Here is a 24,194-nt window from a genome sequence, read left to right on the forward strand (position 1 = left end):
GCAGTGACAACATCCCCCGTGGCAGCAAGGGCAGATATCCAGACTCCTGAGCAGGGGTCCTTCTCCCCTTCCCCTGGGAAAATTGATGAAATAGTGTTTGGTCTTTTCAGGACCCATGACTCCCTCCCAGTTCTGCTCCTTTCATTAGGGAGAAAAAGTATGAGGTAACCTCACCAAGGTGGGCTCAGTAACATCACCTCCGGCCTTCAGTTTCCTTGCTTGTAAACTGGGGCCGCTAATCCTTGCCTTGCCTACCTCACAGGGTTGTTGTGAGGATGGAATGAGCTGATAATGTATGAAAATACTCAGAAAAAAACTTTCGATGCAAGCTGTTCTCAGGCCTTTCCCAAGGGGATTGGCTCCCCCCGCAAAAAAAATATTGCTCAGGGAGACAATGGTATGTAACTCCAAGGAATGGGTCATTAATGGTGGAATTTCAGATGTTGGTGGGAAGACATTTGGATGGGGGACAAGCCTCAGAAATAAAGACATCCATCCTGGGGTTCCCATATGCCTTCCCTTCTATTGATGGCTTTGGTGGTGGCACCTTCGGATCAAATTGTAGCGGGGAGAACCGTGCTGCCCTCTGCAGAACCTAGCCTCTGCCCCGTTCAGCTTTGTGGATTTCAGCTCCCCGATGACATGTTTACTGACCCTTTTCTGGTTCTGTCTGCAATACTCCCCTCTCTCCCGTGGCTGCCCTCCTCGGTCAGACTTAGCAGAAAGAAGACCACGTTAGCGTCTCTTGGGTGCCCTGGAAGGAGGGTGAACTGAGGTGCCTCATCCTGACCCTCAGAATCGGGGCGCGGATTGAATTTTTGAGAGTGCGGGAGATGCCCCTCTGTGTCCTGGGCACTGAGTGGTAGGGTTCACAACTGTGTTGGATGCAGCCTTGTTAATAAAGCCTTGAAAGAAACCTCCGGCGCCTCTGCCTCCCTTTTCTCCTTGGGGAGGGATCAGGGCAGGGAAAGGGCATCAAATCGGGGAGAAGAGGGTGCAAGGGCTCTATCCCAGCTCTCACGTTGCTGGAGGAACCTGGGACCCCTTCTCTCTGACCTGCATCTGTCCAGTGAGAAGATTGGACTAGAAACCTCAGATGCCGTCCAGTCAAAATCCTTCATTGGACAGATGGGGAAACCAAGGCCTGGAGCATAATGACTGGCCCAAGGATGTGCCGGGAGAAGGTGGAAGAGCTGGGATGGGAAGCTCCCACTGCAAACCCAGCATTCATTCTCTCCACTGATACAGCCCAGCCCAGCCTTCCATTCTGTGACCCTCAGACTCCGGAGGGAGGAGGGGCATTTTCCCAGCAGTGATGTTCCATTGGGAGAGAAGGGGTAGGAGCACAGGGCGAGGGAGGGAGAGGTCGCAGGCCCAGTCCTGGGCATTCAGCCCCGTGGCTCCTGACCTTGTTTGCCCTAACCTCAGTAGGATTGGACCCTTCCAGGGGTCACAGGGCTAGGAATCACTGGGTCCTGCCACCATGTTTTCAGGTTTTCTCCTCAATGATTTGTTGCTAAGCAGGAGAACCATGGGGAAGAAAGCCAAGGGTAGCCAGAGGGAACTCTGTTGATTTACCTGTTTCCAGCACCTTCCCAGAAGCTATTCTCAAGTCGATGCTTTGGCCTTGTCAGCAAACAAGAGTTCAAATCCTACCTCTGTGACCCTGGGTGAGTCACTTTCTTCTGTTCTGGGCCTTGGTTTCTTTTCAATCAAGCATTTATGAAGCACCTGCTGTGTGTTAGGCAGTGGGAAATAAAGAAGTCCACAAGGAATTTGTATTCTCTCCTGTAGAAAATGAGGGGGTTGAGCAAGGTCATCTCTAGCACTCCTAGGATCCTATCATTTGAGAGGGAAGAGGGGTCAGATCAAAACTGGACTCAGCAGGTTTTAAATCAGATTTATTCTGGGCCAAGTATCAGTGAGTGACTTTCCTTCAGCCTCCCTTTGGCTGAGGAGATGGTGGGAACTGGAGATGGGGAGTAGAACACAGAGAAGGTTTGAGGTTCCAGATGTCCAGGGCAGGGGCAGGGAGAGGGAAGAGAGCTTCAGGTATCAGAAGCCTCTTTTCCTCATTGGCTTGTGAAAAATCCCCCAGGCTGGGAGCTAGAGCTTCGTTAATAGCTGTGGGTGTGAAGTGAGGCTGACTGCTCCCCCCACCCCGACTTCCTTGGCATGTCTGTGCAGGTACCTCCTCACCCCAAAGTCAGGGAGGCTTGTGGAAAGCCTCCCCCTGTCACATCCCAAAGCAGGGGCTCGTTCTTGAAAAGCCGTCCATCTTGACATTGGCCAAGAGGAAGGAGGCTTTCTAGGAATCTTTTGTCCCAGGTGAAAGCCTCTGGTGTTTGAGTTTCTGTCCTCGCTGTGTGTCCAGGGCAGTTTCCCCATTCAGTCAGACCTACCAAAGGGGTTCAGGCTGGGGTGGCCTCTGAGAGATGATAAAGGGTCAAGCCCCAGAGGAGGATGGGAGGAAAGAAAAATATAGGACTGGGATCAGCAGCAGCCACAGTGGGCCTTTGGAGAGGATACTGCCTGCTGGTGTTTAGAGGGAAGGTGCCTTCACCACCCAGATGTCACTAGGGCCTGGCCAGGTCACATCTTTTCATCCCTTGTGGTGGGGCTAGGGAGCAAGTCAGGAGGGTGTCCCAAAAGAACAGAGCAATTAGGGATATAGAAAAAAGTAGATGTCCTCAGCCCCACAGTTGCTGCCCCACCCCTCCCTGGAAAAATCCAAATTCTCCCACACCAGCTGGATAGAAACCGCTCCCCCCCCCCCCCAACCCTCCACATAGGAGAGGCACCGCCAGCCGAAGGAGGGCTTCAGGCCTCTTGGATGGGCTCTAGGTGGATGGGGGGTGGGGTCCGGAGCTGGTCCAGATAGATGCAGCATCTTCAGGACAGGGTCTGTTGGATCCAGCCCATCACCCGAGTGATTCGAGTATAGACTCCGAAGTAGTTGGGTCTGCCGCACCCCAGGCCCCAGCTCACCAAGCCTGCCAGGAACCACCGGCCACTGGACTCCTTGCAAACCAAGGGACCTCCCGAGTCACCCTAGAAAGAAGAAACTGTCAGGATCCAGAGGCATCAGCTTAGTCTTCCAATGGGTTCTGGTTGCTAGAAGATGAATGATTATAGCTAGCGTGTATAATGCTTGAAGGTTTCTAGAGTCCTTTATGTGTATTTTGTTTTACTTTACATATATAAGTATATGTGGATATGTCACATGTTTACAAATAGAATATTAAGATATTAACAATGATCCAAGATATTTCCAAAGGACTCATAATGGAAAATATTCTCCACATCCAGAAAAAAGAACTGTGGAATTTGGATACAGATTGAACCATACTATTTCTACTTTTTTTTTCTTTTTTGAGGTTTTTCCCTTGTGTTCTGATTCTTCTTTCACAACATGACTAATGCAGAAATATGTTTAATGTGATTGTACATAGATAACCTATATTGGAGTGCTTGCTGTCTTCGGGAGCAGGGGGAGGGAAGGGAGGGAGGTAAAAAAATTTGGAACTAGAAACCATAAAAACAGATGTTGAAAACTATCTCTACATGTAACTAGGAAATAATAAAATACTTTTATGACAACAAACAAAAAACCAAACATAAATAAATGAATAAACAAACAAATAAATAAATAAAATTGTTAAAAAAAGATATTAAAAGGTTCCCTGGTGTGGAGGGGTCCCATCCCCTGGGCAGCAGTCACCTGGCAGGCATCCTTCCTGCCCTTGCGATAGCCCGCACACAGCATCCGAGGGGTGATGTGGTAGTGGTAAGCTTCATTGCACAGGTCCTGCTGGATCAGCTCGACATCGACCTTCTGGAGGGTGTTGCTGGAGGGACCTGCCAGGTGGGGTGTTAGGGAGAGGGGTGACAAGAAGCTGAGCCCAGTTGGAGTTTCCCACCCCCTCCCCTTACTTAAGTTTTTTCTGGAGTTCTAGTCTTGGAGAGGCACAGTGAAAGAGCGTTGGTGTTGGAGGCAGAGGACCTAGGTTCAAGTCTTGACTCTTCCATTTATTACCTGTGTGACTTTGAGGAAATCACTTAACCCCACCCCCACCCGGGCTTCCTCCTCTGTAAGATGAGGGGGTTGGGCTGGTTGGCTGGCGAAAAGCCTTCTAGCTCTCAATGACTTATCAAGTGATCTTATGAGTCCCCCCCATCTGGGCTTCAGTTTCCTTTTCTGTAAAATAAGGGGGTTGGATTCCATGGCCTCTGGGGTCCCTTCTGGCTCTCAATCTGGGCTCCAATGACACTCTGGCCTCCACCTTTTCTCTAGTCTGGTCACCGCGGGAGCAGGACATGGTGAGATTTGAACCCATCCTTCAGCACATGGGTATTCGCATGGAGGGTCCAATTTAGGCTCTCCTTTGCCTGACAGATACCTACCTCCTTCTTGAAGTGCCCCCCAGCCTGTGATCCAGCAGTGGAGGCCAGGTTGGAAAAAGTGGGACGGGGCAGGCAGACAGATGGGCATGATCAGGGTTGAGCGGACTACGGGGTGATCCAACTGTAATAGGGCCACGTCATAGTCATGGCTGTCTTCCTCATAGTAGGGATGAAGGAGCAAGCGGCTGACCTTGAAGGACACCCCTCCAGGCCAGCGAGCGCTCTGGTGGATCTTGCCCAGGGAGACGGTCCAGACTGATGGGGAGGCCATGCTGGGGGCCGGGTATGGAGGAGAAGACTTGATTATTCCTCTGTTGATGATTTCCCCCACCAGCCAAGTACCTAGCACACTGCCTGGCACATAGTAGGTGCTTAATAAATGATATTGATCGATTGGTCTATATTACTAGCACCTAGCACACTGCCTGGCACATAGTAGGTGCTTAATAAATGATATTGATCGATTGGTCTATATTACTAGCACCTAGCACACTGCCTGGCACATAGTAGGTGCTTAATAAATGATATTGATCGATTGGTCTATATTACTAGCACCTAGTACACTGCCTGGCACATAGTAGGTGCTTAATAAATGATATTGATCGATTGATCCATATTACTAGCACCTAGCACACTGCCTGGCACATAGTAGGTGCTTAATAAATGATATTGATCGATTGGTCTATATTACTAGCATCTAGTACACTGCCTGGCACATAGTAGGTGCTTAATAAATGATATTGATTGATTGATCCATATTACTAGCACCTAGTACACTGCCTGGCCCATAGTGTTTAATAAATGTTTGTTGACTAATTGGTTGATCAGTATCACTAGTGCCTACCATAATGTCTGGCATATAGTAGTTACCTAATAAATGCTTGTTGATTGATTGGGTGGTTGGCTTGTATCACTAGTACCTAGAATAGTGCCTGGCACATAGTAGGTGCTTAATAAATGCTTGCTGGTTGGTTGATTGGTATTACCTATGCCTACCACGATATCTGGCGAAGTTGGTACTTAAGTGCTTGTGGGTTGCTGGGTCCATTATTTGTTGCTGCTTTGCATAGGCCATTTCACTACCTTGGAATCCTGACCCTTCTCTCTACCAATTTGTGCCCCATTCTCTCTTTTTTTGGGGGGTGGTGGCAATGAGAGTTAAGTGACTTGCTCAGGGTCACACAGCTAGTAAGTTTCAAGTGTTTGAGGCTGGATTTGAACTCAGGTCCTCCTGAATTCAGGGCTGGTGTTTTAATCCACTTTGCCACCTAGCTGCCCCCTCCCCAATTCTCTCTTAACACCCTTTTCTAAGATCACCTCCTCATCTGGGAAGCCTTCCTGGATCAAACCCACCCAAGTTCAACTGATCAGTCAGTCATCAAACACTTATTAAATGCCTATTCCAGGGTAGCCACTGGATAAGTCACTAGAGACTCAAACACAACAATGAAAGTCCCTACCCTCACAGAGTTTATGTTCTAAAAGGGAAGATAATAAGGATTATGTAGAATACATGCTGGGACTTGGAATCTGGAGCTCTTTGCCAGACTCGTGATTTGGACACCTGGGTAAGTCATTAACCAATCTGTGCATCAGTTTCCTCATCTGTAAAGTGGGGATAGAATAGCACCTCCCAGGGTTCTTGTGAGGGTCCATAGAGCTACCAGGTAAAGTGCTTTGTCGGCCTTAAAGGTATAGGGACTGGATCGGGGATTTCATTGATAAAAGGGATACAAGTGAGGAAACTGCTTCTGGCGATGCAGATTGGCTCCTTCTCCCCAATTTACAATTTTAGAGAGTTCCCTAAAGTGGTGATAGCTTAGGGCACAATATGCTTATGTGGATTTCCTTCTCATTTCCTTCACTTGGCTGATCTTTGAGGAGAGGTAGAAAAATCTATACTGATCCTTGACTTTTCCTTAGTGACCTCGAACAAGTCTTTCTCCCTTCTTTCAACCTTAGTGGCCTCATCTGTAAAAAAGATTGAGATGAACCAGATCACTTACAGGGGTCCTCATAGGTGCAAATTTTATGGGATACATGATATAAAGGCTTTTTGAACCAATAGTGTCCTATACAAATGCTAGAAAATTAGACATTTGGAGCTAGAAGGTCCAGAACTCAGGGACCATCTTTTCCAACCAGCTCCTATGCTGCAATGCCACAACATCAAATGGTCATCCAACCTCTGTTTGGAGACCTCCCATGATGGGGAACTCACTACCTCCACTGGTAACCCATTCCATTCTGAAACAGTGGTCATCACTGGGGAGTTTTCCTTATATTAAGCTACCACCTCCTAAGCTTTCTCTTTCATTATCTCCCCCGGTACCTAGTAGCAGGCTCTGATTGTAGTCAACACTCAGCCCATGACAGAGAGAATATCAGCTAGCACTGTTGTTACTTAGTGCCAGTACATCAACTTTTTTTTAATGATGTGGGGGGGAAAAAGGTTTTTTTAACCAGCCCTGTGAATTTTGTGGGTACAAAAAGAATAGTGAGGAAATTATTGCAATTAGTAGCTGAGATACATTGATTCAAGCAGAAGGGGAAATTAGTTAATATTCTGGCTAGGATACGTGCGTCACATCTGGGGAACTCCAATTTCAGCGCCTTAGCACAAAGTCTCAGTTACACTATCCTCATTATGTTTCTGGTGCTTGGTATTGACTGACCACATTAAAGATTTCATAGATTAAGAGCTGGAAGAAAGCTTAGATGTCATTTTGTGGAGCCCTTTAATTATATGGAGGAAGAGGCTGAGGTTTTAGGGAAGGGAAATGGCTTTGCCTTGGTCACACAGGGAGCAAGCAGCTGAGCCTGGGTTTTAACCTAGCTCCCCTGACTGATTTGAGGCTCTTTCCACTGTACTTCAGAAGTCTCTGAAGAAATCAATCAATTTAGGTATTTATTAAGCGCCGACTATTTTCAACACATTGTGAGAACTTACATTATTTATTTACTTATTTATTTATTTTTGCAGGGCAATGAGAGTTAAGTGACTTGCCCAGGGTCACACAGCTAGTAAGTGTCAAGTGTCTGGGGCCAGATTTGAACTCAGGTCCTCCTGAATCCAGGGCCGGTGCTTTATCCACTGTGCCACCTAGCTGCTCCTGGGAACTTATATTCTTTTTTTTTTTTTTTAAAGTGAGGCAATTGGGGTTAAGTGACTTGCCCAGGGTCACACAGCTAGCAAGTGTTAAGTGTCTGAGGCCGGATTTGAACTCAGGTACTGCTGACTCCAGGGCTGGTGCTCTACCCACTGCGCCACCTAGCTGCCCAGGAACTTATATTCTAATAGGGAAAAACTCTGGTTTAGAAATGTCAAGTAACTTATGCACAATTGCATGGCTAGGAATGATCATCGCTAACATTTATGGGACATTTTACATGACAACTCACTTGATCCTCACAACCACCCTGGTATGAATTATTATTATTATTATTATTATCCTCATTTTATATATGAGAAAACTGAGACAGGAAGAGATTAAGTGACTTGCCCAGGGTCACACAGCTAGTAAGTATCTGAGGATGGATTTGAACCCAGGTCTTCTTGAGTCCAAGCTCAGGGCTTTAGTCAATGTGTCATGTAGCTACCAATTTCTGGGAGCTTTTGCTAAGTCCTCTCCGTCACTATGGCCCCCTCCAGCTATGTCATCCCTCCCACCTTCCCCTTCCTCACAGACCATAACCCTTTTCCCCTCTCCAGTTTCTCACCTGTCTTCCTGGAAACAGTGGGCTGCCGTCACCACCCATTGATCGGACACGAGGGTCCCCCCGCAGATGTGCCGGCCCCTCACCTGCAAGCTGGCCTGCCATGGCCACTCCCCCTCCACAGATGTGGCACCCCCCACGATTCTGGTGGCAGGAGCCTGAAGCCCACAGTCTGAGTCCATTGGGCCAAGGGGATGCAAGAAGAGAGAGAAAGAAGCAAGGTTAAGTCGCAACTTTCCAACACCAGAACACAGCCCTCTTCACTCTCCTGCCCATCTGTGGAGCACCTCTGGCTACCTGCTCTGGATCACAGCTGCAGGAGAACTCAAACTCAGGTCATCAGCATCAGTGTGTGATGCTTACCTGAAGGACCAGGACCATCTTAAAGAGAAGATGTGTTTTGATGAGCCTTAGGGTTGGCGCTGACCTGACATAACACTCAGGTGGCTCTGTCTTCCTTGTATCAAATAATCAGGTTTCCATCACTGTACACATCATTCCTCATCTCCTGGTTCCCACCCCGGAACAGGTTCGGGGCATCTCTGCTGCTCAACATTAGCATGGGGAGGGAGGGCCCCCAGCCAGGAATGGGCAGGTAAATATTTAACAACTAGCTCTCCAGAAAAAAATATAAGTGATTCCTTTTTAAATTTAATCTGCATTCTTACCATTTCCTCCATTCTTTTCTTAAATCCAGACAATCCACAAAATAAGAGAGCCCCAATTTGTAGCACTCTTACTGAAAACAATCAGCTCCAGAGAGAACAGTGTAAGTGATTCCGGCATACCCTTGTGTAGACTGTATTTAAAAAGTGTTGGGAGGGGAGCTAGGTGGTGCAGTGGATAAAACACCGGCCTTGGATTCAGGAGGACCTGAGTTCAAATCTGGCCTCAGACACTTGACGCTTACTAGCTGTGTGACCCTGGGCGAGTCACTTAATCCTCATTGCCTTGCCCAAAAAAAAAAAAAAAAAAGTGTTGGGGAAGATTCTTTAGCCTTTAAACTTCCCCCAACACATCTAAGTATTCAGTATCCAGTCTTGGGGACTTTGGCCAACCTGCCCTTCCCTCTCCCATTCCCCTCCCTAACAGGTGGGTGATCGGGATGGGTCCTGGACAGGGACAGCAGATGATGGCTCTGCTGGTCCTTTGTTTTGAACCCTTTGTTTCATTTGTTCAACTCATGGTCCCCGTTAAGGCGCTGGAGTGCTACTAGCCATGCCCCCAAAAGGAAGCCATTTGCTCCAAGGCCAATTGCTATTTAGATAAATGGAATATCGAGGCCATAGGTTCATAGCTTCGGAGCTGCAATTGAGTGCAATGCCCTTATTTTACAAATGGAGAATTAAGGTTTGGCTCAGTCAAGTGTCTTAGCCAAGTAGAACAGCCACTAGGTGTCAGACCCATTTTCCTGACTCCAAAGCCTTATTCTGCTCTAACCACTAGGGTGCACTGCTCCTCAGCCATGGTGGAAATAGGCAGGGGTCAATAGATGGATAGAAAGGTGTACATAGATACAGGGATGTTGCCAGGTGGGTGGATGAATACATCAAGGTTTCCATGGATGGATAAATAGTGATAGAGGCAAAGGGAGGTGGAGGGATAAATGGAGATAGAGGTATAGCCAGATAGCCCACAGCCATGCAAGCACCATGTGTCTGAGGCATCTGCTAGCCCTACCTTCCTAGTCCTGCTTCTTGTCCCTCCCACTGACAGTCCAGGAGCTGATCACAGACTCTGGGTGGGCAGTTAGATGCATGTGCTGTTCTCATCCCACTGACGTGGATGGGCAAACTACAGGACCTCCTGTACTTCTGATTATGAGACCAACTCTCTACTCTGTCAAGTGTTGGCCTGATATGGACAGGACCAGGGTAATCCCCCCCCCATTTTACAGATGAGGCAGCTAGGCCCCAGAGAGGCCCAGTGACTTACTTGTTCAAGGGCACACAGTTGAGTTAGTGGCAGAGTTGGGGCAAGGTCTCAGGTCTCTTGACCTCCAGGGTTATTTTCATACTGTTTCTGAGGCTGAGATGCTCTGCCCACTCTTGGCCTCACCCCAAAGCAGGTAAGACACACACTCCCTCCAGCCTCCAGCTTGGCTTGGCTCCTTACCACAGTGCTGCTCATCAGATTGGTCATTGCAGTCAGGGTTATCGTCACATTGAGGGTTAGGTTTCTTCAGGCAGCTCCCATCGGCACACTGGTATTTGAAAGCTCCACAGGGCACCCCTGGGAGGGAAGAGAGGCAGGGTTCCCTTTCTCTGTGTGGCCCAGAGCAGACCACATCGAGAGTATCGTGTTCCATTCTGGGAACCCCTTCTTAGAAGGACCTTGGTAAGAGAGAACACTTCCAGAAGAAAGTGACTGAGATGGCAGAAAGACTGGACATTCTGCCATACAAAGACTGATGGAACACACTGGATTCACACAGAATGAATGTATGAATGAATGAATGTGGGGGATCCGCTGGCTCTACCTTCATGGCACTGCCTTTCATCGCTCCCATTGATGCAGTCCAGGTGTTGGTCACAGACCTTGGGCAGATGAATGCATGTGCTGTCTTCCTCACACTGGAAGGTGGATGGGCAGACTACCAGGCAAAACACAGAAAGAAATCAAATAGTGGTTAGATAAATCATCCAAGGAATTCCTGGACCCTTCACACCATTTCCACAGGTTTCCCTTCCCAGACTCACTGGTCTTATGCCTGGAGTACCAGGGTAATGGGCAGAGTTTCTTCTTGGGGGGGTGAAGAAAGGGGGAGACAGGGTGTCAGGAGACCCAGATTTTAGTCTTGGTCCTACGGCTGCCAAGCTGTGTGCCTCAGTTCTTCAAAAGCTCTGTAACTCCACTGCTCCGGGCACTCCCTCTACTACTAGGTACCTTAGTAGGCTCTCTGGCTAAAACTACCAGGATCTCCTTAGTCATCTATCGAAGGATGGAGGACCACTCATTAAGGATTGTGTTAAAAGAAGCTCTCCTGATGGCCAATGTAAAGATGGACTTCACTGAATTTAGTAAGGAGTATCTTTATTTTATTTTTATTTATTTATTTTTTTTAGTGAGGTAATTGGGGTTAAGTGACTTGCCCAGGGTCACACAGCTAGTAAGTGTTAAGTGTCGGAGGCCAGATTTGAACTCAGACACTCCTGACTCCAGGGCCAGTGCTCTATCCACTGAGTCACCTAGCTGCCCCAACTTCATTGAATTTAACCAGGCTGACCCTGCCAGGATGACACAGAACCCACCACTCAGTCCCTACTTGTAATCTTTTGAGGTTGTGATCTGTAGGTAGAACCTCCAAGAATCCAAAGTAGGTGTCCACCATGCCAAGATGGGTAATCTGAGCAGGATGCAAATGGAGGGAGACTCAGGCAAGGTAGTGGAAACTTGAGAGGCTGGGAATGGTGTTTTGGAAGCCCCAAGCCATGTTAGTCGACTGTAGTTTCTGATCAGGTGGGGAGTTGAGAAAGGTGGGATCATGGGGAGGGGCAAGATCTCTCACCGCAGTTTCTCTCATCCAGGCCATTGGGGCAATCCTTGATTCCATCACAGGCTGGCACACAGAGGCCATTCACTGAACATAGGAATTCTCCAGGACAAGCTAGAAAACCCCATGGAGGTAGCAAGAGGAGAAAGGATCGTTATCATTGAGAACTAAGCAGACACACAGCCAAAGCTTCCTGACTCCAAGACCCTCTATCCATTGTACCCCATTGCTTCCCCTGTGATGATGATGGAGGTGATGACCCCATGAAATCCAATTCATCATTCATGTCATAGTAGGATGGTGGTGGACTCTTGGACAGCAAAGTAAAGCCAGAGTAACACACAGTAGCGATTTCATGTGCCCTGAGGCTGCTGAAGGAGCAGAAATGTTTAACAGAAATCCTGAAACACTGACCAACTGGGCTTTGGTGATACTATGGACTGGTTTGGTCAATATGAGGATTCAGGAATAATAACAATAACTAACAATAGCTAACATTTATATGGTGTTTTAAGGCATGCAAAATGCTTTACATAGTTGACCTTCCCAGCAATCCTGAGGGAAGGTGGATTAATATCTCCATTTTATATATGAGGAACTTGAGGCTGAGAGATGGGAAATGACTTGGCCAGAGTTAGCATCTGAGGCAGGATTCAGACTAAGGTCTTCCTGAATTTGTGCATGTGCTAATGAATTTAAGAAGTATAAGGTGAGGCAGAAGGGTTGCAGACTCCCTTCCCTTCTCCCCTCAAAAAAAACCCTGATATTATGATAAGCTGACATGGAGGAAAGTTGAGTGAGAGCCTCTCCTTTGTGTTCTGGTACCACGAGAAGGCAAGATACATCAGAACAAATCAGAAATAGGATTTTCAAAGTTCTTAAGCCACATTTCATTAAGTATTTATAATTCCTACTCAGAGCAGAAGTTGGGAAATGGGGGGAACCATGGGATATTGATTCCCAGTGACTGGAAATGCTGTGGGGCAGATGACCCTAGACCACTAAAGTGGTCAAATAATGAAAGACTGACCTTACCATTGGTGCATAGTTTGTTTGTTTGTTTGGGGGGTGTAGTTATGCACATATATGGCTTGAAAGTTGACAATGACCCCATTGATGTCATTATATTACCAATGGAGGGGCCTGGCATATACCCTGACTGGGCTCCTGGTAGGGCCCATGGATGCCCAGGCTCCAATACTTCAAGGAAGCATCAATTCATCCCTGTGGGGCTTAATCTCCCTTCATCATTGGAGATCACAGCTCCTCTATGCCTTTATAGAGGGTCTTGTGAGTTGCTGGGATCAGAAGTTCCCATCTGGAGGCCAGCCTCCTGGTGGTGAGCTCTTGAATTTGATCAGGCTGTTCCTTGGATAAAAGACACATAGTTCATCAGGAGCCATGTATTTGGAGACTTCTAATTTGGATTGGTCAGCATTAGGGCTTCAAGATACTAGAAGCCAACATTGGGATAGAAAGACCTAGCATTTGCTAGGGATGGTTGACTGACCACACCCTTTCCACTCTTGCCTTTACCTCTGAGCACAAACACATGAGTGGGCATGCTCCTCATACTCACGATCTGATTGATTATATAAACTGTAGTGAGCCTGCACACCAGGGCCTGTGAGGGAAATCTGAGAGGTAAAGTTGATGGTGATGCCAGCTGAAGTTACCACAGGGATCCTCTCAGCATAGGCTTGTAGGGTCCGAAGGCCACACAACCTGGGGAGGAGAAAGAAGAGGGTCAGAGGAAGGAAGGGAAGGAGTGATGGTGAGGAAAAGACACTGGAATGACTTAATGTAATGAGAAAATTTCACACACATATTAAAATCACTTGTTATAAACAGGGTCCCGTGGAGGGGATGTGATGATCCCTTTTTCACATCAGGCCTTTTTCTCCTCATCTTGAAAGATAAGAAAACTGGCTTGGTTGAGTGGGTGAATTAGATTATAGACCTTCAGGCATCCCATTTCTTGATGCCCCCTAGTGGTGAGGCCACTTTCCAACTTCCCCATGCCCTTCCTGAAATGTGGTACCCCTAATAATCCTCAGAAGGGACATTTGTTTTAAAGGTTGCAAAGTGCTTTCCTTATGGGTTTGATCAAGGTAGGGCCAGGTAGCCGGTCACCTCCCTCATCAATTGGGGGAGATAATATTTACACACATCATCATGTACAAGACACAGAAAAATCAAATATAAGATAATCTTGGAAGAGAAGCTACTAGCAGCTGGGAGGACCAGGAATAGCCTCCCATCAGGCTTTCGATTCTTGAAAAGGCTCCTCATCTATATTTGCAGAAAATTCTCAAATCCCACCTCCTCCAGGATATCTTCCCTGATTACCTATATCATACTCCTACTTTGAAATTCTCCAATTACATACTTTAGCATGTAACCATATCTTATATCATTCCAGTAGGATATGTGTGTGTGTGTTGTTGTTGTTGTTTTTCTAGCCTGACTAGAAACTCCTGGAGGGCAGGGACATTTTCTTATACCCTTTTGTTTACCTATTCCCCAGTCTTACTACCCAGTAGTGGATGGGGGTCAATACATACTTATGAAAAAGTGGAGGTAGATTGAAGCAACCAACCAACCAATCCATCTATCTATCACCCCCACCCCAACCAAAATAACAAAAACTGGATAGCTTTATCAAGTGAGAACACATCTACTGAATCATTCATTCACTCACTCAACCCACCAAAGGCATTAATTAAACCAGGTTGAATCACCCAGTTAGTTCATCAAGTAATGAAGGAGCAGAAAGGACTTCAAATTGTTAGATGAAATGAAATTATGTTGATGGTTATCAACATTTTAATGGTCTAAACAAAACAAAGGAATGGAATCCAAAGGAAATGTCTTGGGATAAGTTAAGAAGACTCAATCTTGTCCTGTGAGGTGTGGATAAAATAACCAGCTGGTGGAGGTCCTATTCATTCATTCATTCATTCATTCATTCATTCATTCATTCATTCATTCATTCATTCATTCCTGTTTAGATGAGCCCAGGAACATAAGTACTTCCAGCCAAGTTTAGAGAGGGAATAACTGAAGGAGGAGAGTGAGGAGAGCTCTGGACTCTTCCTACTCCCAATGTCACTGCTTTTTCCCTGACCCAGCATGGACTTCACTGAAACTTTAGCTGGTAGAACCCAGCTAAAGTGCCTCCGAGCCAAAGTCAGGGAATTCCTTGAACATATAGTCTTCCCCAGTGGTAAATGATGCCTGTGAGAAGAAACCACTATTCCTGAAAGGATTGGTAATTAGCTCATCATTTTTTGTGGGGAGGCCATTGAGTTAATCACCATGGGCCTCAAGTAGAGAGAAAGTAGGTCTACTCCCATAGTGATGGGCAAGCAGATTCCCAGGACTCTTGGCCACTGAGCATTACCTGCAAGGGGGAATGTCTGGGTCTTCTTCCCATCACTAGGGGAGAAATTATGACTTCTATTCCTAGGTTACTACACTCTTCCCCTTGACCTAGAACTAAAGAATAGAAGATATAGAGACACACATTTCAACCCCCAAGAAATAATAGCTTCCCAAGGATTGGAGCTGTCCAAAAATATCATGGGCTACCTTGAGAAATAGTGAGTTCTCTGTTTCTAGGGCCTTTCAGTTGGAGGCTAGATGGGAAGGCTTGTTGATTCATGTTTTAGGTCAGAGTTGAGATAGAAGAAATTAGGGATCTCTTTAATTCTAATTCCCCTGACAGGCTAGCCATGATAGGACAATGAAAGGGCAGCTTTGGAAGGTGATAAGTTCCCCATCCCTAAAACTCTTCCAATAGTGGCTGGATAATAACTTGTCAGGGAGATTGTGGCTTCAGGTAAGGCCTGGGCTCCAAGAACTTTGGTAGGACAATTGAGCTTTTATGCAATGATCTGTCCTTTATGTAATTGGAAAAGGGATATTCTCTAGGGGCCTAAAAGCCCTTGGAAAACCAGAATGGACTGGTAGGAAGAGCACTGGTTGGAAGGCAAGAGTCCCAGGTTCTAGTCCTGTCTGCCTTTTGTTCCCTAAAGGGCCTGGAGAAATAATTCACCTTCTCTGACCTTCACTTTCTAAGATCTACACAATAAGAAGACTGAACTAGAGACCAGAGGCACAGTAGCACAATAGGAGCACTGAATTCCAAGTCCAAGGATCTGGGTTCAAATCTTGGCTCTACCAGTTACTACATGTGTGACTTGGGCAATACATTCCTTCCCTTTAGGCTTTATTTTCCACTCCTATAAAAAGAGGAGTCTGGATTAGAGGCTAGTGGTACTATGTTATAGTACCCCAAAGTCTTTATTTTACAGAGATGGAAACTGAGTCTTAGAAAGGGTCAGTGGTTTACCCAAAGTCATGCAGGCAGTAAGAGTTGGGATCTGTACCTGGTTCCTTGGAGTCCAAATTGGATCTTCTTGAGAATCAGAGGACCTGAACTCCCAACTTTGCCATTTATTAGCTTGTGACCTCAGTGGAGCCATTTCTTCTCTCTAGGACTCAGTTTCCCTTATAAAATGAGAGGGTTGACCTCTGTGACACCAGGAGTCCTTCCCAGTTCCAATTCTGCAATCCTGCCACCAGTTCTCAGAGCCTAAAAAATCCCACAGCTTGGGCTTCAGAACCTGTACCTGCTTGGGTACCACCACTGGGGGGCAACCCTGGGCAAGTCTCCAAAAAGGAGCGCACATCTATGAACTCACCACGCGCATCATTTCATTTGAGTCCCACAACAATGCTGGAAGGGAGGGGCTGTTATTCTTAATAAACATTACTTTGGGGAGGATCTGGGATTGCATTGGTATAGGGAACAACTCAGTGAGTTCAGTACCTGACCTGACACTTGTAGTCTTGGTTTTCTGAGGCACTGATATAGGTGAGGTGACTTTTCTAGGATCATACAGCTAGAATTCAGTATAATGGGGATGGATAGAGCTCTGAACATGGAGTCAGGAACACCTGGATCTGAATCATTCCTCAAAGACTTATGGTGATGTTTAAAATCTAAATTGTGTGGTTGCCTTAAATTAGAAGGTTTAGCACCAGTCTTTGGGCATTAAGCATTTATTAAAGCATACCAGGTATTTTTATGAAAAATTAAAAAATCGAATATAATTGATAACAGATGTCAAGGCTTGAGAAATATATACAGCCCATGAAGTATGCCAGGCTTAAAATAGGTGGATGGGATATATGTCCATGCCACCGAACATATTGGAGGAAACTGAGTCAGGCTTACTACCCTTAGGACCCTGGGAATATAACATATACCTTTTGGTTCTCAGTTTCCTCAGCTGTAACATGAAGCGGGGGGAGGGGGGGAGTTTTGATAACTTCTAAGCCAGTAGTGTCATTCTCAAATAGAAATGGGGACCTGGGCAGTTGGGTAGTACAATGGATAGAGCACTGGCTCTGGAGTCAGGAGGACCTGAGTTCAAATCCAGTCTCAGACATTTACTGGCTATGTAACCTTGGGCAAGTCATTTAACCCCGATTGCCTCTGGGGAGGGGCGGGGCGGAAGAAATGGGGACCACTGAACTGTATATAAGGATCCCTATATTCCACATTTTGACCTAGTCTTAAAATGTAATATTATCTATGTTATATTGTACTTTTATTTATTTCGTTCAACATTCACTAATTACATTTTATTCTGGTTGTGGCCTCATTTGCGAGAGCTGTGGGCCTCATATAGCCCATAAGCTGTGTGTTTTGATACCTCTGCACCTTCTGACCCAAAGAAGGTTTGAGCTCAGATCTTTTTTACCTCCTTATGTGGTTAATTCTCTAATTACTAGACTATGTGGGTGTGTGGGGGGGTAGAACTGTGATTTGAGCCCAAACAATCACCTGCCCTCATCCTAGAAGCCCATAATGGTTTGTGAGGGAAATGTTTGACACAGGGTAGAGGGTGATGGAAATGGGTAGATTATGAATCCTAAGGACTTAGGGTCTCATTTCTACCTTCCTCAGGACCTAGTAAGGAACTGGCAAATGCAGGTGAAAATATACTCAGATACCCTGGCTCCACCCTGGACCCACCACTCACTTCAATTCAACTAAAAAAAAAATCATACTTTAAATCTCTTTGTAGGTTCTAGGACAAGTCCCTGCCCTCAAGGAGTTTAAAGTCAATGTGGGGTGAGGTGCAGGGCTACAACTTTACCTACTGTTAACCAGCATCTTTCTTCTCTGAGCCTCAGTTTCTTCATCTGTGAAAGGGAATAATAATACAGTCCCCTGGCAACTTTGTGGAGTTTCTTTAAGGATAAAATAAGAAAAGAAATGGACATGAAAGCTTTAAAGGACTCCAAGAATGGCCACCATTGGAGAAAAGGTCCTTGTCCTCACTGGGTCTATTTCCTCATTTGCAAAAAGAGCTAGAGGGGCAGCTAGGTGGCGCAGTGGATAAAGCACTGGCCCTGGAGTCAGGAGGACCTGAGTTCAAATCCACCCTCAGACACTTAACACTTACTAGCTGTGTGACCCCGAGCAAGTCACTTAACCCCCATTGCCTCACTTAAAAAAAAAAAAAGAGCTGGAGGACCTCTGAGATCCCTTCCTTTTCTATAGCTCTATAGGCTCCCAGGATCCCATTAAAAGATCAACAGGTTACTGGTGTGTAGAAGCAAAGTGATTTTTCACACCAGAAAGCTTCCTACATGGATGAAATCATGTGTGTGTGTGTGTGTGTGTGTGTGTGTGTGTGTGTGTGTGTGTGTGTGGGGCAGAGATTACTAGTGCATTGATATTCATGTATATATGTATACACACACATTGACACATTTCCCTCTATATACACACACAGATATGTGGGTTATGTAAGCCAACCTAGAGGAAGCAGCAAGGCATCCTGAGGGAGGCAGCACATGTCAGGAAAATGCAGCCCCTGCCATAACTTCAACCAAGACTTCCCCTGGTGGGCTCAGCCTGGGACCCTGAGTCCAAATGTGCTGAGAAGAGCAGCTACCCAGAGCACAAATGTCCTGGAAATAGCAGCGTTTCCAGACCACCAGATCTTCTTCTAGGCTTGCCTCCAAAGCAATCCTTGTGGAAAAGGGACGGACCAATACTAATTACAGAACAACTCAGCTAGAGGGCAGGGAAGCCCCAGAGCCCCAGGAATGGCATTGTATCCCACATGTTTTTAATTTCTTGCCTTTCAGTTTATAAACCCAAGACTTAGTACAGAGCTTTGCACATAGAAAGTACTTAAATGCTCCTTCCTTCCTCCCTTCCTCCCTTCCTCCCTTCCTCCCTTCCTCCCTTCCTCCCTTCCTCCCTTCCTCCCTTCCTCCCTTCCTCCCTTCCTCCCTTCCTCCCTTCCTCCCTTCCTTCCTTCCTTCCTTCCTTCCTTCCTTCCTTCCTTCCTTCCTTCCTTCCTTCCTTCCTTCCTTCCTTCCTTCCTTCCTTCCTTCCTTCCTTCCTTCCTTCCTTCCTTCCTTCCTTCTTCCCTCCTTTTCTCTTTTTCTCCCTTCACTCACTCACTCACTCACTCACTCACTCACTCACTCACTCACTCACTCACTCACTCACTCACTCACTCTTTCAGATTGCCCTGGAGATGGGAAATCCGCCGTTTGTCCATTGAGACCGGCTAGGGAAGGTTTGAAGGTGCTAAATTTCTTGATTTAGGAATAAAATGTAACTCCTAGAGAATAGGGCTTGTTTCATTCTCTGTGTATCTTCAGTAAGTCCACAGTTAGTCAATAATTAACAAACATTTGCATGCCAGACTATGGGCCAGACACAGTACTAAATGCTGGGGAGACAAAGAAAGGGAGGGGAAATCCCCCCCCCTCCCCGCCAAGAGCTCCCAGACTCATGGGGAGATGACTTGTAAACAATTATGTACAAACGAGAGATAGGCTGGATAAAATGGAGATAACTAATGGTGGTGAAGGTGCTAGACTCAGGGAGGTTGGGAAAGGCTTCTTACAGAAGGTGGGATTTTAACTGTGGGGGTCTGGGTCTTGGGCTCAGGGAAGCAGAGCAGTTTTTGTCCCTTAGTTTACCTTTCATGAGTGAGTGCCTGCCCTGGGTGGAAATGTCTGAGTAGAGCACAGGTAGACAGACAAAAAAACAACAACAACCCAACAAAAAAACCAAACAGAGGAAGCTGGTCAGAGGGGTTTTCCTGGAAATAGGGGGAGGGGGGCTGAGGAAGTGGTGAGAGTGAAAGTGAACTTCACCTAAATGAAGGAAGAAAAGACCTTAAGGGTGAGCAAGTTCTCACAAGGGGCTACAAGGCTCCAAACCACTGCCCATCCCACTCCCTCCTACATGCTTGGTCTGGGCTACAAAGGAGCATGAGAGTGGGAGGGAGAGAGGGGGGACTGAATGCTGGAAGGGAATTTAGGAATCATCTAATCCAATCTCTTCCTTTTAAAGATGGGGGGAGGGGCATGTCAGTAATTCAGAGACATCAAGTGAATTACCCGAAGTCACACAGAAAGTAGCAAGTCAGGATTTGAACCCAGACCTTGAGACTCCAAACCCAGAAACCTTTCCAGTAGATCCTACAATTAATTTCCCCGAGTTCCTTGGATGCTGGGGGAGGGGGAAAAAAGAAGTCCATTTGTTCCTCTGTTAAAATGTATGCTCCCAGAGGTAGAGAGTAGGAATTGTTTTTTTCTTTGTATTTCTAGCCCCTTCATCTAGTATGGTTCCTGGGACATAGTAGGAACTAAATAAATGCTTGCCAATTTGGAATTATTCAAATAACGTGAGTAGGGTAGTTAGGTGGTCCAGTGAATAGGGGAATCAAGAGGACCTGAGTTTGAATCTAGCCTCAGACACTTACTACCCGGGTAGTACTACCTGGGTACTACCTGGGTGACCTTGGGTAAGTCACTTAACCCTGTTTGCTAGTTTGATCATCTGTAAAATGATCTGGAGAAGGAAATGGCAAACCCCTCCAGTATCATTGCCAAGAAAACTCCAAATGGGGCCACAAAGAGGAGGACACAAAGGAGATGACTCAGCAGCAACAAATAAAGTGACTTAAAGGTCGATGCCCTTTGTTGTAGAGATCCCACTGCTAAGAGTACACCCCAAGAAGGTCATTGATAAAAAAAGAAGTCTCTGTATATATAACGGAGGAAAGAGTGAGGCTGGTGACTTTGCACAGCCCTGCCTCGCTTAAATCCAATTCACTCGCAAGTCAAGACGTCATCTTCCTGAACCAAGGATGAACAACTTAGAGTAAGCTTTTGGGAGGAGGGGTAGCAAAGAACTGGAAACAAAGTAGATTGCCATGAACTGGGGGAATAGCTAAACAAATTGTGATATATGAATGTAAGAGAGTATTTCTGTGCTGTAAGAAACAAGATGTGGAAAGAATATCGAGAAACACAGGAGACTTTTCTAGGAATCAAGGAAGAGCGGGGTAAGCAAAGCCAGGAAAACATTAGATGCAATGACCATAACAGAGTAAATGGAAAGAATCAAACATCACAAAACAATTGAAGCAGGATATTGCAAAATCATCAAGACCAGACCTGGCCCCAGAGAAGAGGCGTGAGAAGATACCACCTCCTACCAGCTTTCACCAAATTGGGTGTTCATTGCTTTTGCTGATTGTCTTTTTTCTTTTCCTGCCCCCCCCCCCCCAAAAAAAAAAAGCTTCTCGTTATGAGCAGTCTCTCTGGGAGGGGTAGGAGGAAGGATGCTGGGAGAAATACTGGGGATGTAAGAACAAAAGAGATCCACAGAAATCCATTTTCAAGATACAATGTTTGCTGACTGATAGAAAATTAGAGCTGGAAAAGAATGGAGAGATTGTCTAGGTTTAGCAGAGGGCCTAGGGCTGGAAAAGACCTCAGAGACCATTCATTGAACCCTAACTCTAGAGCTGAGGCCCTTCCCAATCCCACTCCTTCATTTTACAGATGAGAAAACCGAGACCCAGGGAGAAGTCACTGGCCTAAGGTTGCTGTCTCCTGTTCCACTGATGAACTAGGTACCAGGATGATAATATAACTAATAATATAACAGTGATGTCATTCTGTGTCTTCTTCAAGAATAAAGGACAACTCTTGGGGAGGGGAAAAGGAAGGGAGGGAGGGAAAAAAATTTGGAACTCAAAAGAACGTTGAAAACTATGTTTACATATAATTGGAAAAAATACTATTAAGGAAAAAAAAAGAAAAAAGGACAACTAACAAACCAGAATGATAATAATTTTTAATTAATAATAATAATTTTAAAAGAACGTTGAAAACTATCTTTACATATAATTGGAAAAAAATACTACTAAGGAAAAAAAAGAAAAAAGGACAACTAACCAACCAGGATGATAATAATTTTTAACTACTACTAATAATAGTAATAATAATAATAAAATGAATGTTGAAAACTATCTTTACATATAATTGGAAAAAATATTATTAAGTGAAAAAAAAGAAAAAAGGACAATGACTAACCAACCAGGATGATAATAATTTAATAATAATAATAATAGCATTTATTAAGGTTGCCAAAAGATTTTTCAAACATTATTTCATATGATCCTTACAACAACCCTGGGAGGTAGGTGCTATTATTATCCCCATCTTATAGATAGGGAAATTTAGGGAGGCAAAGGTTAAGTGCCCTGCCCCAGGTCAGACAGGAAGTGACTGCCTGGTCAGTTTGGCCAGCTTCCAGGCCCTACATGAGGCACACTGTGTTCATGAGATTATTTTTCTTTAGGTTCTGTGGGAAGGATGCTGAGTGATCTTCCCTGAGTTTCTAGATCAAAGGGTCCTAAAGTTAGAAAGGCCATTGGGTTGGAGTTGAAAAGGGGGGGTTGTATCAAATCTTATTTTTCTTATTCTCCCCCCACCCTGGCCCCCATATGCCTTCTAGGATCACAGAATTGAAGGATTTAGAACTGACTGTAAGCTTCCTAAAGGCAGAGACTGGTTTTTGCTAGGTACCCCTAGCTCCTAACATGGTGCCTTAATATAATAATATTATCTGATAAATGCTTATTAAATTGAAGGAGGATCTTAGTGATCCAACATTCTCATTTTAAAGACTAGGAAACTAAGGGTTGGTGAGTGGGAGAGATCTGCCTGACATCACATAGCCAGGATATGGGAGGATTGCGATTCACCAGGATATGGGAGGATTGCGATTCAATGTCCTAAGGGGTCACCGCTAGAAAAAACTGTGGCCCCAGTGCCACTAGGTGGTACCTGGTGCCAGGGATCACTGGATCACAGACTCAAAGCTGAAAAAGACCTTTGAAGCCACTGGGTTCAATCCCTTATACAGATTGAACAAACCGAGTCACAGAGAGGTTGCAGTGAACTGTCTAGGGTCACACACCTGGTGGAAGTGTGATTGAACCTAATCTTCCTGATTCCAAGTCGATTTACTTGTTCAATACCATCTCTGAAGGAAAGGGCTTATGGCTTGCGGGCTAGTCTCCTTCGGGACGTCAGAGTCTCCATTATTTTCTGAGCTCTGTTTCCTTATTCAGGGCCTGCCCTATCAGATTCATCTTTGAGGTCAGGTGGGAAACACCCTCATCATGATACCCAGAAATGTGAAGAGGGCAAGATTGTTCTACCAAGAATGATGTAAAACAGAGACTTCCAGGGTGACGTGGGTGGGACTGGAAGAGGAAGGAACTGGGGAAATCTAGGGTTTTGTAATCAGAAGAGGCCAAGCAGAAAGTGAAATAATCGTCTTTCATGTTCCTCTTCCCTCCACACTGCCCAAACAGCTTCAGGGTCAGAGACATAGTCAGGGGCAAAGGAGGGACAACCAAGGTCTGCTTATTTAAGGGCCACCCAAAGACCCCAGGATATGAGGATTTCATGTGGAGAGGGACCTTGCTGATGCTTTATCTTAGATGAAGAAACCAGGACCCCAGAGAGGAAGTGACTTGCCTAAGGTTAGGTTGTGTCAAAGGCAGGATTTGAATCCAGGTCTTTGGATTCCAAAGTCCCAGTGTTCTTCCTCTTAGATTTTAAATGGAAACCTAAAGGATGTGGAAGTCTTAGGCCAGAGGGAGGGGAGCACAGGGCTGTGGTAAGAGAAAAGGGTGGGGCCGGCTGTGATTGTTGTTTTGGAGCAAAGGACAAGACTTGGGGCCAGGTGTGATGAGGGTAAGGGGCAGAGAAGCAGATTTCAATTTGGGTCACGAAAACTTTCCAACAAACTGAGGGGCCCCAAAAGGCAGTAGAGACCATGAGATCATAGACCTAGACCTGGAAACTTGAGTCCATTCCCTTATTTTACAGGGGAGGAAAATGAGGCCTAGAGAGGTTAGATGATTTGCCTAATGGTCACATAGGTAGGATTTGAACCCAGACCCTCTGCTTCTGGAACCATTTCTCATATCTTTCAGTATAATAATAACAATAACGGGGCAGCTAGGTGGCGCAGTGGATAGAGCACCGGCCCTGGAGTCAGGAATACCTGAGTTCAAATCCGGCCTCAGACACTTAACACTTACTAGCTGTGTGACCCTGGGCAAGTCACTTAACCCCAATTGCCTCACTAAAAAACAAAAAACAATAATAACAATAACAATGATAATAACAATGACCTACATTTCTATAATCATGCAATCAACAAGCAGTT

The 24,194-nt window shown here is 45.7% G+C and overlaps 1 protein-coding gene across 2 annotated transcripts in view; it reads right to left on the reverse strand.

The window, feature by feature from the left end:
• Positions 1 to 1,883: 1,883 nt before the first annotated feature.
• TMPRSS6 (transmembrane serine protease 6) overlaps positions 1,884 to 24,194 on the reverse strand; it is a 49,712-nt gene continuing 27,401 nt past the window's right edge. For both annotated transcript variants that reach the window (XM_043968595.1, XM_043968594.1), the window contains 8 exons: positions 13,194 to 13,339; positions 11,630 to 11,728; positions 10,601 to 10,714; positions 10,237 to 10,353; positions 8,125 to 8,293; positions 4,405 to 4,676; positions 3,722 to 3,858; positions 1,884 to 3,051 (listed from right to left, as the gene is read on the reverse strand). In XM_043968595.1, the coding sequence (XP_043824530.1) occupies positions 2,893 to 3,051; positions 3,722 to 3,858; positions 4,405 to 4,676; positions 8,125 to 8,293; positions 10,237 to 10,353; positions 10,601 to 10,714; positions 11,630 to 11,728; positions 13,194 to 13,339 (1,213 nt within the window). In that variant the 3' untranslated portion in view covers positions 1,884 to 2,892. The remainder of the gene's footprint in view (positions 3,052 to 3,721; positions 3,859 to 4,404; positions 4,677 to 8,124; positions 8,294 to 10,236; positions 10,354 to 10,600; positions 10,715 to 11,629; positions 11,729 to 13,193; positions 13,340 to 24,194) is intronic.

The sequence above is a fragment of the Dromiciops gliroides genome, chromosome 5 (assembly GCF_019393635.1).
Source record: "Dromiciops gliroides isolate mDroGli1 chromosome 5, mDroGli1.pri, whole genome shotgun sequence".
Lineage (NCBI taxonomy): Eukaryota > Metazoa > Chordata > Mammalia > Microbiotheria > Microbiotheriidae > Dromiciops > Dromiciops gliroides.